Consider the following 13,163-nt stretch of genomic DNA (forward strand, 5'->3'; position numbering starts at 1 on the left):
TCCTCTGACCTCTAACATCAACAAGGCATCTTTACCCACTTGCTGGATATTTTCTTTTTTCAGACCATTCTCTGTAAACACTACTGATGGTTGCTTGGAAAATTAGATCGAATCAGCAACTATGCCTCATTTAGAGTCACTTAAATCACTTTTCATCCCCATTCTGATGCCCAGTTTGAGCTTCAGCAGCTTGATCATATCTACAGACCTAAATGCACTGAGTTGCTCCAATGTAATTTGCTGCTTTTGCATTAACAAACAGTTGAAAAGTTCTATCTAACAAAGTGGCTGGTGAGTGCATTTTCTGTACGACTTTAGGCCATGGCGTCTTCATATTTTCTGTTTTGTTTTTGGGCTTTCTTCTCTTTTTTTGTATGTCTGCTTTTCTCTCTCTCCATAATCATTTTGTCTTGCATGCTTGCTTCTGTCCTTGTGTCAGTCTCGACAGAGAAAATCTGTGAGTATAGACATCAAAAGTGCAAAATTATTTTACATTTTACCATTAAAAACACACTTATGATGTGCAGCAACGAGCGACGCAGCTCATTCAAACGATTTCAGCCAAATTCTGTTTCTTGTTCCTTTCATTTCATTCCTAAAGATTATTAAACCAAACAGAAATAATAATAATCCAATGTTCATGTGGTTCATTTGGCATATTTATAAAGACAACAATGTTCTTAGATATGTTCGGTTAGATCAAAACACACACGTACACAAATAGACTGTTTGTGTATGAGCCACAAATAAACACATTGCATTTTTACTCCATCCTGTCTCAACTTTTCATTTCTCCATCTGCTTGTCATGCCTGTTTTCCATCCTGAACATCTTCCACCTACCCTGCATGCCTTTCCTCCCTGTTGTCATGGTCACGGTCAAGAGCCCCACGAGGGCGGTTGTATTAAAGATGGCAGTGCAGCGTCGGGGGTTTGATCGCGAGCCCCCCCGGCCCGGCTCTGCCTGTAGCCTTAAACGGAGCCCCCTCGTACAGGCGGAGCTCTGCGAGGCCCGTCCCTCCTCCGCGTGCTCACGCCCATCACCTCTGTCTAAGAAATGGGTGGAGAAGGTAAAGTGAGGGTGGGGGATAAAAGCAAGGGTTGAGGGGTGGCTGTGACCAGCATGTGCATGCCTCAGCCTGCATCTCAACTCTGCTGTGTGTCTGTTAATCCAGGAGAGAGCGTACCGGAGCCCCGAGAAGAAGTCATCCCTCCCCAGGCCGGCCAAGTCTCTGACACGCCACATCCCGGCTGCTGAACAGGAGGACAACAGCACCCCCTCCAGGCCAACCTGTAAGAATCTCCACGGTCCAAAACCTTCAGATTGTTTGCTTCCCAGATTAATTGCTTCTTTACTCACCAGATTATTTGTATTATACTTTAACTCCCAACACCTTCCACTTCCCACCTGCTGTTTTACCCCTGATTTTCCCTTTTTATTCCCTTCTTCTGTAAAGCGTTCCGAACAGCGGACACCAGGTCTGGAAGAGCCCCTAGTATGGCAGGTAGAACACCTAGTAGATCCTTTTAGACCTTTCACACCATCTTCATCGACATCTGTTTATTAGTTTATACAGTTTATTTATGCTTGTTTGCTTTAATAACTATAAGATAAGGACTTATATTTTCCATAGAAGAGAGCATCATCCCTTCATCCCTGCAGTAATACAGAGAAAACCCCAACGATCAGATGAACCCCTATGAGAAAGGTTTTGGCAACAGTGGGAAGGAAAACTCTCTTTTAACAGGAAGAAACCTCAGGCAGAGCTTGGCTCAGGGAGGGACAGTAATCTGCACAAAAGTTTAGGGTCACTTGATTTTGAAAGAAAAGCATATTTGTTTTTGTGTAACAAACATGAACTGGATTGGAAATGTTGCAAATGGCAACAGATATCTCTGTTTCTTTCTCAGTGGCCAGCCTTGTTTACCTCATGCAAGTTTAATGGGGCTGGATCATCAGAAAACTCTCACCCAAATGGTTAAAATGCGATGAATCTGGCCTTTTGGGTGTCCGGAAAGACGTTTTCATTCAGCAGTGTGTACTACCCTTTTCATAAACAAGCACAATTCAGCTGTTCTGGGTATCATTTAATCAAACCGCTCAACCAGCTGAAAACTTGTCAGGTCTGTGGATGCACTTGTCTTATTGCCTGGTTTTGTACCAGGATCTCCTCTTTCTCCTCCTCTGGTACAAAGCCATCTTGCCCTGTTCCGAGAAGGGTCGAAGATGTCCCCCTTTATGTGAGACTTGACTTCTCGTCCACATGCATCGAGACAGTGTCCCATATTTTGAGTAGCTCTACTGTACCAAAAAAGTAAATAGATTTTATTTTATTTATTTATTTCCCCAAGAAATTCAAAGAGGGTAATCACACAGAACAGCAGCTGAAGTAATGTTTGATACAGGTGATCCTTAAGACCAGAAAAACTGCTTGTAAGAAGGTAAATTTGGTATGTTTGTGCCTTCCACAATGGACCGCTGGAACATGAGACTGATCGATTGACCTCATATGTTAGCACAACACTTTGCAGGTCTGTGCAAAAGTCTTGAGCCACCCCTCATTTCTTTATATTTTACTTCCAAGGTGCCAGACTTTTTTGTAATTCTTTTAAAGTGCTCTTGAGCAATAGTCCTCCAGGCTTTCCTAAGCTCTTGGACATTAGACACGCTTTTTATTTTTTCAAACGATGACATCACAATGGTGCCATAAAGATGTGCAAAACCACACACTGCATGAATGTATCCAAAAATCTCAGGTTTTTACAGCTTATAGAAGCCAATTTTAGTGCTTCAAGGTCATAGTTCAAAGGTCAGGGTGATACAAATTGGGAAAAAGCTTTAGTTTCCATTGGAAACAGGTATTTATAAAGCGTGTCTAAATAGGCTTTATCCACCCTGCAGTTATCTTATCAGAAAAGCAGGTGTGGATCACAGCAACAGGTGTGTTCCTTGTTCTCATGTAGGATAAAATCTTATTGGTTCTTCCCCGGTAACGCAGCAACAAGCCACCAGTAGCTAAATGAATTCAGCTGCCTGTGTTTGTGCTTTCAGGCTCCTGGGCAAACACTTGTGTGTGATCTTGGCTGTTTGCTTAGGTGGAAACTGAGCAGGTCTTTTTCAGTGCTGTGTTTCTCCTCCATCATCATCATCATAAGAAGCAGATGAAGGATCACTCCTTTCTATCCAATAGTTTGAAGGTTTTCTTTTCATTCCTCCTCCTTCGTCTTCTCATTACTGCCCTCTCTTCTCTTAAGGTACAGACTCGGCGCGTTCCCGATCAGTCCACAGTGGCGCCTCCACCCCGGGCTCCTCCGCCGTCACACCCGGCACGCCCCCTAGCTACTCCTGCCGCACGCCCGGCTCGCGCACCCCGGGCAGCCACACGCCCAAGTCCTTCAGCGTCCTCCAGGAGAAGAAGGTGGCAGTGATCCGAACCCCACCCAAATCTCCATCCTCTGTCCAGCGGCAGCTGAAGGTCATCAATCAGCCTCTGCCTGACCTGAAGAATGTGAAGTCCAAGATCGGCTCCACCTCCAACATTAAGCATCAGCCGAAGGGCGGACAGGTAACAAGCAGCCCTGAGACACAGAGTGACTTTTGTCTTTGCAGCACACAGAAATACAGGAAAACATCTGCAGGTAGAAAAAGCACAGATTTCCATAGATTAATGATTTCTGTCCTTATAAGTATTATGTGTGTACATAATTCTGCCACATGGGGGCAGTAAAGTACACATTTTAAAATAAAATAGGCTGCACAAGACTTTAAACTGCAAACCAATCACGATTTCACAGCTGTTTTTAACTTGAATTATTGTCCGTTCTTTGTATTATTTCCCTCAGTCAAAACATTTGACTATTTTTAAGAGATTTTTTAAATCCATCCTTTTGTCTATTATCATGACTCAGTATTACTGGATGCTCTGTGAGTATCAGAGTTTAGAAAAATCTTAAACAGCTCCTGCAAACCAGTAAAAAAAAATAGGCAGCTTTAAAAGGATGGGTTTTTATCTCCTTTTTCTCTCTAGAGATGTCATAAAATGCTCAAATAGTCTCCTCATGCTCTGCGTTTGCTCTCGCTCACTGTCTGGTGTGCCTCTAACCCACCGTCTGTGTGTCTGCCTCCCTCCGACTGTCCTCTGCCCTCTCCCTGTCCACCGTCATCTCCATCAGTCTGGATGAATCGTCATCAGCTGCATCCTTTCCCCTCTTCCTCCGTCTTCCTCCTCTTTCTTTCCCAACAATTTTCTCCCCGGTGACCTTCAGCTCTCCCAAAGTTTTTTTGTTTTGTTTTTGTAACATAAAGCCTTCCTCCTAAGAAAACACCGCCTCCAAGGAGCAGCCAGCCTGCAAAAGCATTTGCCCCTGAGGGAGCTGCTTTCGTCACTGTGCAGGATTTTCCCTTCCAGCTCTGGGTATTAATAATTTCAAGCGTGCAGAATTACCTATGGAGGAGTCACATCAAGGTCACAGCATAAAAATATATCATCTCTCTTCCTTTTATCCACCCTTGACTTTCAGAAAAAGATGTCTTTTAGGAACCTACGAGATAAAAATTTTAGAGGATCTCAAGGTGGCCAAGCTGTTAGAATAACTGAGAGATGTTCCTTTGCAATGACGTACTTCACACGTAAAATAACACATGGACTGCATGCAGATAGGAGACAGAAACCATCTCCTTGTTAATCTTTGGGGTGTAACTGATCATTTTAATGTCCCCACAGTGCTGTGTTGGTGAGGTCATTAACCCTGTGATATATGGAGGTGGAGTCGATTCACTGCCAGCTCTCCTTACTTCTTTGGGGAGAAAACTGACAGAGGGACAGAAATTTTTAATGAGGCTCGGTGACGCACGGCTTAGCGGAGCGGCACAGGAGCGCAGACAGATATATAGACCAGAAACATTAGAGGACCATTTTCTATCTTTTCATATTAGCTTCTGCTCACAGAGAAGCTTTTCTTCCACACAAAATCACTCTATTTAGACTGAAGTCTACAGGAGCTAGAATGACTCTTGGGTCAGTGTTAAGTGGCTCATTCCTCTGAAAATGGTCCGGTACAAGGACTGGACTCAAAACTAAAGAAACACTTTAAGAGACCTGAAAACAGTAAATGTGGTATTTCTGTTTTCAGTATTGTGATTTTCCGAGTTTACATAATTAGTTCATGTTTTTAAAATAAACCAAACAGGGCCGTCATTGAGTTCAGTTCATTCGCTCTGTCATTGGTCGACCTTGCAGAAAGGCTGAAACCTCTGAGCTGAAACAGCCACAGAAGGAATGAGAAAGATAACCTCTAAACACAGCACATGTTGTTATACGTGGGAATAAATCAACATCAGAGCTGTCGGAAGAATCCAGGTCAGTTCAGTGGAGACAGTCCCCCTTTTTATTACTTTATTTTATTTTTGCTGTACAAGCAAAACTACTGTTTGCTGGGTTTTTACTAATGCAGGGGAAAAATACGTTTTCTTGTTTTCTATTTGCAGATTTGATCCTCATCATATTTATAACATCTTGATCTTTTTATTGAGCATCAGTCTGAGCATCTCTCAGGAAAGAAACTCAATCTTTCAGTTTTTCTTACTCACAGTGAGGCTTAACTTGACCAGTGAGATTATTTCTGCCTCCAGGTCAGCTCTGAGAATAACACAAATTTGTCCTCTGTAAAAGATTCTTGGAAGGTCATTTCTTGGGCGTGACTGCAGTCTCAGTTACAACATAAGAGTCGAGCAGTTTGTAACACCACTGTTTGGGGTTCTTGCACCTTTTTATCCTGGTCATTATAGACTGTATATAAAAGGCCGACTCTGAAACTGAAGCCAGACTGCATTCCTTCTAATGACCAGCAGGGGGCGATTAGAAGGAAGTCAGATTGTAAAGAAACCTAGAAGACTATTGTCTATTATAAGTCTATAGTGACAAAGGGACAAAGCGAGAGACACTAAAGTGGGAATTAAACATTCGTATCACTGCTATTCTCAGAGCTGTATACACCACCACGAAGAAAAGCATTGTTAGTTCTAATGATGCACGCAAACAGACCCCGACCCCTCACTGCACACTTATCTAAATGAGGCACATACAGTGTTTTCTTTTTCTTTTTTATTATTATCATAATTATCCAATTTTATTTTAGGTTCACATTTTACACGAGAAGCTGGACTTCAGTCATATTCAGCCAAAGTGTGGCTCCAAGGATAATCTGAAGCACTCGCCCAAAGGAGGCAATGTATGTACGCCTTTCTCTCTCTCTTTTTTCTCTCTTTCTCTTATTTCTCTTTCTCTTTTTTCTCAGCTGGGGCTGTCGTGGCACTCTGTCATGCTACTATTATGTGTTCACGCGTCTGTCATCTGTCCGTCTGCCAATACGTTGTTTCGGACAAGCAAAAGAGAAGGGGTTTATTTCCAAAGGTGTAGCACGCCTATGTTACTTTTTTTCAGTTAGCACTGTTTACTGTTTAGTGTATAACAGGAAAGTTAGCATAGACTGGAAACTGGGGTGGAGGTGGGTTGCAAAGCAGCTTGCAGAGCTAGCTGTTGGTAGATTTGATTTTTCTTTAATTTTTAAAAATTGTGGATGTTGCACACTGGGAAGTAAACTCTTTCGTGCGCTTCACGTTTGAGACTTGGTGCTAAACAGGGCCTTGATTTCTGCATAGGCTTCAGCCCATTTCATGCAGTCTGAATTCAAGCGCACTCGAGTTAAAGTGGGCATCGACAGACTGATGTAAACCTGGGACGCCTCTACAGGATTATTTTAAGCAGGGAAGTAGGAAGGGTTTTTTTTTATTAAGCCCCTCGACTCCACGGCTGTGTGAGAGACCCTGTGTGTTCTGTCTGTTTGGGGTTTTTTTTGAAAGAAAAAAGTCAACCTGTCATCCACAGGTCATGATTCCAAGCGTTAAGCTGGACTTTAGCCACGTTAAGTCTAAATGTGGCTCCCTGGACAAAATCCAGCACGCGGCAGGCGGGGGAAACGTGAGTGACTTAGCAGAAAATCATCTCATCCAAGATCTGTCGTTCTTGATAACACTTCACATTAAGATGTGTGTGTGAGCCGTCCTCGTGGAGTGTGTTCGTCTTCATTAGCTGTATTTTGTGTCTCAGAAACAAAAACATTTACAATTGTATAATCTTTGTGCATTCACCTGGGCCACAACATACAGCATGTCTGCATAGTGCATATATTTCATAACATAAACCACTTCCCTCTGCAGCCTGCAAGGCTGTCAGTTTCTCTTGTTTACAATGCTCGCACTAATTCACATCACCCATGGACAATAAAGTTTAATTGAAGCACCTGCTCCCCGTAGCGTCACACAGTAGCGCCCGTGTTCTGTGTTTGTTTGATGTCTGCACCGTCACTGCTTGCGTTCATGTTAACCTCCCCTCCAGGGATCTGACATCAGCCTCTCTGTGGCTTTTCTGTGGACTGCGGTTGATTGACTCACACCGCCTTTATCTAGAGATTCATGTCATCTCATCACATTCATTTTCTCTCTTTTTGAAACCTGTCGCTTTCATTTCATTGCATTGCATGCCTGTTATTTGTGGTTTATTCACATTCAAAGCAATTAAAGGTGAATTTGTGCAATGTGCCACTGCTCGCAGATCCAAATCCAGACCAAGAAGATCGACCTGAGCCATGTCACCGCTAAATGTGGCTCCTTTTCCAACATCCACCACAGACCAGGTACTGTACAGCCACAGCTGGCCTTTTAGAAAAACTTAGAGAATTACATTATTGTACAATGTGTTTAAGGGCCTTTTCTTAAAGGAATTCTGAGACTAGTTGTCATTACCACATCTTTAATTGTCCTTGTTGAAAGAAGTTACTCGTACTATAAACTTTTAAAAACATTGGTGATATATATTCTTCATGTATATCTCACTGTAATCCACGAAATCTCCAGTTGAGCAAAAAATCCTTAGGCCCCCAATGGTTCTTATCTATATCTCAGACAATGACCATCATCATGTTGCCTAGCAACCACCTACCAACTACAGTTGGCACGATACCACTTTTTTATGTCCGATACCGATACCAATATCATAAATTTGGATATTGGCCGATACCGATATGAATCCGATATAGTGTGTTTTTAATCAATAAAACTGTTTTTTAATATCTTGCTGCATTTTGTATAAGTTCAAACTCAAGTTTAAAAAAATAAAACACTAAAGCTATTCTGTTATACCTGTATGGAAAAAATACACTGCACCCAAAATATTTCCTAGTTCAGCAATACTGATCAATCTAATAAACTTAAACCTACTGCATCCTCCCTATTCTGGTATTTTAAAGAGTAAGCAACCTAACTAATAGGGTTGCAAACTCCCAGCACAAAAAAAAAAAAGGGAACCATCCCCCACCCTCCACCTCATGATGCTTAATCGACGTAATCAACTTTAATTTGATGCAGTGTGAAAAAAAACACACCGAAATAAATTATTTTTCAAGAATAATTAAATAGATTCAACATCTTTCTTCAACAGAACTGCAGACTGCACAGATGGTACCTTCCCAAAGGAAAAAGTACTATAGCTTACTAGTGTATATTAGACTTAACAGTTACTTTATACAATTATGGACTTCTATTCATTTTACATCATATTAAAACTTTGGGTGTAAGATTCAGATAATTGATTATTAAAAGCTCGACATTTTAAATGAGAATAAGAAAGAAAAGTATGTCTTTGTGCCCCCTTTTCCCTGTTCATGCCCTATCGGCCCCCCTGGCTAAACTTTGCTAGATCCGCCCCTGCACAGTTACCAGCGTCAGCTACATAAAAAAAGATCCTGGTGTAGAAAGTAATATTAAATAAATTCTAACAACAGCTTATCAAGCTTAAACGTGCTGCTGTTGTTCAGCCGCTGGTTTCCTCTTTCTGGCACGAAGTGGGCCAAAAACAAACAAGAGAGACGGAGTCACGACAGAAAAGCCGATCAGCTGATCATTAAGCAGTTTCACGATTGAAGTAGCAGCAAGAAGAGGCAGTCGCTCCATATATCGTTTGTTAAGTTTAACGCAGGAATGCTTTATAAACATTCAGAGATGAACTTACACACTTGCTTTACTTCTCTCGGGGATCACTTCCTCAGAGATGAAATGCCGGTTTGGTAGCGAGGCTACAAATATTCAACCAGACCACGGACAGGTCTCGCATGCCATAGCCGCTCTATCACGCGATCACTGCTCCGACGTGCTAAGGTTATGGGCCGAGTTATGCCATGTCGCAAGTTTTGTGAAGTGCTTTTTTGATATTCAATGGATCGGATTACATTTTTTTTATTTCTCTCCAATATCCGATCCAGTAATTTAGGTCAGTATCGGACCGATACCGATACCTAATATCGGATCGGTCCATCTCTACTACCAACGAGTTAAAATGGCCCATTTGCAGCATTTATGCACCTATGACTCCTTATAAAAGCTTCGTATCATTTTAATTTGGTGGCAAAAACATCTAATTTATATCCACAGCAGTTGAATTATGCATGCAACTTATGATGTCTAAATGCTGCTTTGCAACTATCTAACAACACACTAAAATCACAGACCAAACAATACTCCAGCATGCATTTAACTAGTATATATGATGTATGGAAAAAAGGAAGGCAACCTACTTGTACAAAGTATGTAAGGCTCTCTTCTTAAAGGAATGCTAAGACTAGTTGCTATTAGCTGATTTTGATTTGTCCTTATGGATATAAATGATTTTTGTGCCATTTAGAGCGTAACAAATGCTGTGTTTTATAGTAAATGTTGGATCATTAAAACCTTCCAGTATTGATATATGTTCCAATTCTCTTTATGTATATCCACTGTAATCCATGAAACCTCCAGCTGAGCAAACAAACCCGGTCCCTGATTGTTCTTATCTATAGCACATCATCACATTGCCTAGCAACCTCCGACCAGCAAGCTAAAATGGCCCATTTGTAGTATGCAACTAAAACTCCTTATAAAAGCATTGTATCATTTTAATTTCAGGACTGTGCGCTCTCATATATATCCACAGGAGTTGGATTATGCATGGTATATACTAATGTCTTTGTTGCCTAACAACCACCAAGCAACAAACTAAAATCCCAAACAATGCTGTAACATTTTTAAAAAAGGGCAACCAGCAAAGTACTCCATAACTAAATTTGATGAGACATTGACAACTCGTCGAGTACATCAGATCTGGATGCTAATTTCTTTTGTGCTTTTATTTTCTTGATTTAGGAAATTTGAAGTCTTAAGAATCAAATGTTGTTGTCAATTCTGTGGGGAGTTGTAGAGAAATACCGATGGAGTTTGTTGTCCAACTGATGTAGAACAAAGCACCAGGATTAGAGTTTCTTCTATTTTGGTAGTTTTTCACTGAAACGCTACAAATGTTTGTGCAGCACACATACTCCTCCACAAATAGCCGGTTTCTGGGCTGACTGAAGCGAAAGTCTGTTCTGGTCAAATTAGTTTTGATTTAGTAAAAGCATATGTATTTCCTTTAATCTTAGCAATAATCTGATTGATATTTCTTAATTTCATCTGTCATCTGTCCACTTACAGCTTCAGTTTTGCCCCCATAATGTCACCATTTCAATGATATTTACAAGAAAGTGTCAAAGCAGGAAATTGAATATTGCATCCAGTCTTACATGGTACTATATAAACTGTATAAATCAGGTCAAAGCTGGCACTTGTGCCTTTTTCAGGCTGTGCAGTGTGCAGACTGAGATTTTTTTTGCCCTGAGCATTGCCTAGGAGAAGTGATGTCCTGCAGGCGAGCGATTCCTCGTGGGTTTAACACTTCTCTTCTCCTCCTTGCTGTCCTGTTCCCAGGGGGAGGACATGTGCGTATCGACAATGTGAAGCTGGACTTCAAAGAGAAGGCCCACGCCAAGGTCAACTCTCTGGAGAACGCCAGCCACACTCCTGGAGGCGGGAACATAATGGTAAAAGGAAGCCTCTTTTTATACCAAATGTCACTGTCAGTTCACGTTAAAGAGGAAAAAGAGCGCTGACCTAAACCGTCTTCCCCTGCTCACCAGATCGAGAGCCACAAGCTGAATTTCCGGGATTCGGCCAAAGCTCGGGTGGACCACGGTGCGGAAATCATCGTCACCCACTCCCCTGGCATCGAGACGGGAGGCACCTCTCCTCGCCTGTCTTCCTCCGGCAGCATCAACCTCCTGGAGTCGCCCCAGCTCTCCACGCTGGCCCAGGATGTCACCGCTGCCCTGGCCAAGCAGGGCTTATGAGCCAGCTGCCTCTGCTTAGGAAAAATACAAATCCACACCATCACCCCTCCTTTTCCCATCGTTCCCATCACAAGCTTCCAGTGTTTAACGTAACCCCCACAGTTGTAGCTGGTTGACCGTCTCATCCAATCAACGATCCCTCCGGCCCTTCCAAGCGGGATTTAAAAAAACTGAATTCTTCATAAATCTTCATCGACACTCCCCGTCTGTCGGTCTGCTTTTTATCCTCTCATTCACTCAAACGTGGACTTTTCTGTTTTAGATAAGCTGAATGCCAAGGTTCAAGTGGTTCAAGAAGGTGGTTTTACGATTGTACAGGATTTTTCTTTGGTCCTTTTTCTGTTCATCTTTACTTCTTTTTCTTTGGTGCGTTGAAAAACACCAACACATTCCCACTCGCACGGGGCTAAAAATTTCAAGTTGGACTGTGACGTCCATTCAGAATTTATACGGTACTGAATGCAAGATATAGCTACTAGACAGTAGGTGCTAGTCTTAAAGATAAGCGAGAGACTTAACTGACCTGCAAAAGAATGGCTGATGAGCATGTCTGCAAAAAAACAACATAAAAAAGAAAAGTGTGTGACATGAACTTTTCTTTGTTGCGTTTGTTGGATTTCCTGAATTGTGCTGAATTGTTGGACAAACTTGTGTTCTCTTGTTTTCTTTTTATATATAAATATATAAAAAATATATGTCACTGTAGTTGGAAGTATTTACAGTTTTGTACGTTCCCTGTGGCTGCTCTGGCTTATTAGCATTTAAATGTGGATAACCATTGCAGCTCTGTCGAGTCGGGCGCTAAAAGGCTAGCTTTCCAATAGATTTTTGTGTTTTAGTTTCTTCTCTCGTCAGCCGTTGGGCTGCGCCGCCCCTTCCACCCTCTCTTCTTTTTATTTTCTGGTTTTACATTAGCGCTGTGGTTTTTATTAGGCTACAACAATGCTGTTATGCTGGCATGGCAAATAAATGATAAATAAATTAGATCTATTTGGAGCGATCTTCGACTTTTCTGTGTGGGTGTAAAATGGCCCGGGTGCATTCTAGCACACGGGCCCCTGTGACCTTGCTCCTTTTGCAAAGACTGGGTTGTGTAGTGTATTTGAGTGGGTAAAAGCCCCGAATTTTGTTTTAAAAAGTGTTAAGTGTGAAGCTTTATATGAAAACATTCCATTTGAAAGAAGTTTTTGAACGTTTGCAGAGATAAAGAAGGTAAAGAATGGGAATAATACCCCACAAACCTGCAGCTTTTAGAAGTTTTTTTTTAAAAAGAATAAAAAAATGTTCTAGCATATTCTCTGCTCACCATTATGAGACCCCCCCCCCCCCACCTCCCCTCCTGATGTCACCTACCCTTCCAGTGTTTTTCTGTGCTTCCTATATCCCTCCCCCTCTTTGCCTGTGTATGTGTATTTAAAAAAAAAAGATTTAAAAAAATTGTAGATGTGTGCACACTTTCCGGTGTTTGAGACGTACTGATGACAAAATGCTCCTACAGGATGATGGCAACAACAAAAATAAAGAAATAAAAGAAATAAAAAAACTGGTTCATTCTAGTCTTGTGGATCAATTCTTTGAAAATACTCGTCTTTTTGTGAAAAACACGTCAACCTGCATGTGTGGCGTGCCTGTTTGGTTATCATCAGCACGTGTTTTGAAGGCTAAACAAAAATGTCATTATTATTCATTAAACAGGAGGCATTGCTGGCTTTACTGTAGTCATTTGAAGTTTGTATATTTGACAGACAAACGCTTTAAAACCTGTTATAATTTTCTATAGTTCTGCATAAAGTTGGTAATGGCGGGTAAAACATAAGGCATGGGGGCCAGAATCGACCCAACAAACATCGGCCCTGTGGACAGCTTTGGGAAATGTGAAGGAGAGGATAAACTTTGGAATTTTGACTATAT

The 13,163-nt window shown here is 41.6% G+C and overlaps 1 protein-coding gene across 3 annotated transcripts in view; it reads left to right on the forward strand.

The window, feature by feature from the left end:
- The window catches only part of LOC113015603 (microtubule-associated protein 2), a 50,224-nt gene extending 37,421 nt beyond the window's left edge, over nucleotides 1-12,803 (forward strand). The window contains exons 7-16 of one of the 3 annotated variants that reach the window (XM_026157639.1): nucleotides 440-457; nucleotides 884-1,069; nucleotides 1,175-1,292; nucleotides 1,457-1,504; nucleotides 3,255-3,565; nucleotides 6,138-6,230; nucleotides 6,887-6,979; nucleotides 7,613-7,694; nucleotides 10,834-10,946; nucleotides 11,043-12,803. In XM_026157639.1, coding sequence (XP_026013424.1) covers nucleotides 440-457; nucleotides 884-1,069; nucleotides 1,175-1,292; nucleotides 1,457-1,504; nucleotides 3,255-3,565; nucleotides 6,138-6,230; nucleotides 6,887-6,979; nucleotides 7,613-7,694; nucleotides 10,834-10,946; nucleotides 11,043-11,252 — 1,272 coding nt within the window. In that variant the 3' untranslated portion in view covers nucleotides 11,253-12,803. The remainder of the gene's footprint in view (nucleotides 1-439; nucleotides 458-883; nucleotides 1,070-1,174; nucleotides 1,293-1,456; nucleotides 1,505-3,254; nucleotides 3,566-6,137; nucleotides 6,231-6,886; nucleotides 6,980-7,612; nucleotides 7,695-10,833; nucleotides 10,947-11,042) is intronic. The other 2 variants (XM_026157637.1, XM_026157638.1) reach the window with 2 other exon arrangements.
- The last annotated feature ends 360 nt before the right edge of the window (nucleotides 12,804-13,163 follow it).

This window comes from Astatotilapia calliptera, chromosome 23, assembly GCF_900246225.1.
Source record: "Astatotilapia calliptera chromosome 23, fAstCal1.2, whole genome shotgun sequence".
Lineage (NCBI taxonomy): Eukaryota > Metazoa > Chordata > Actinopteri > Cichliformes > Cichlidae > Astatotilapia > Astatotilapia calliptera.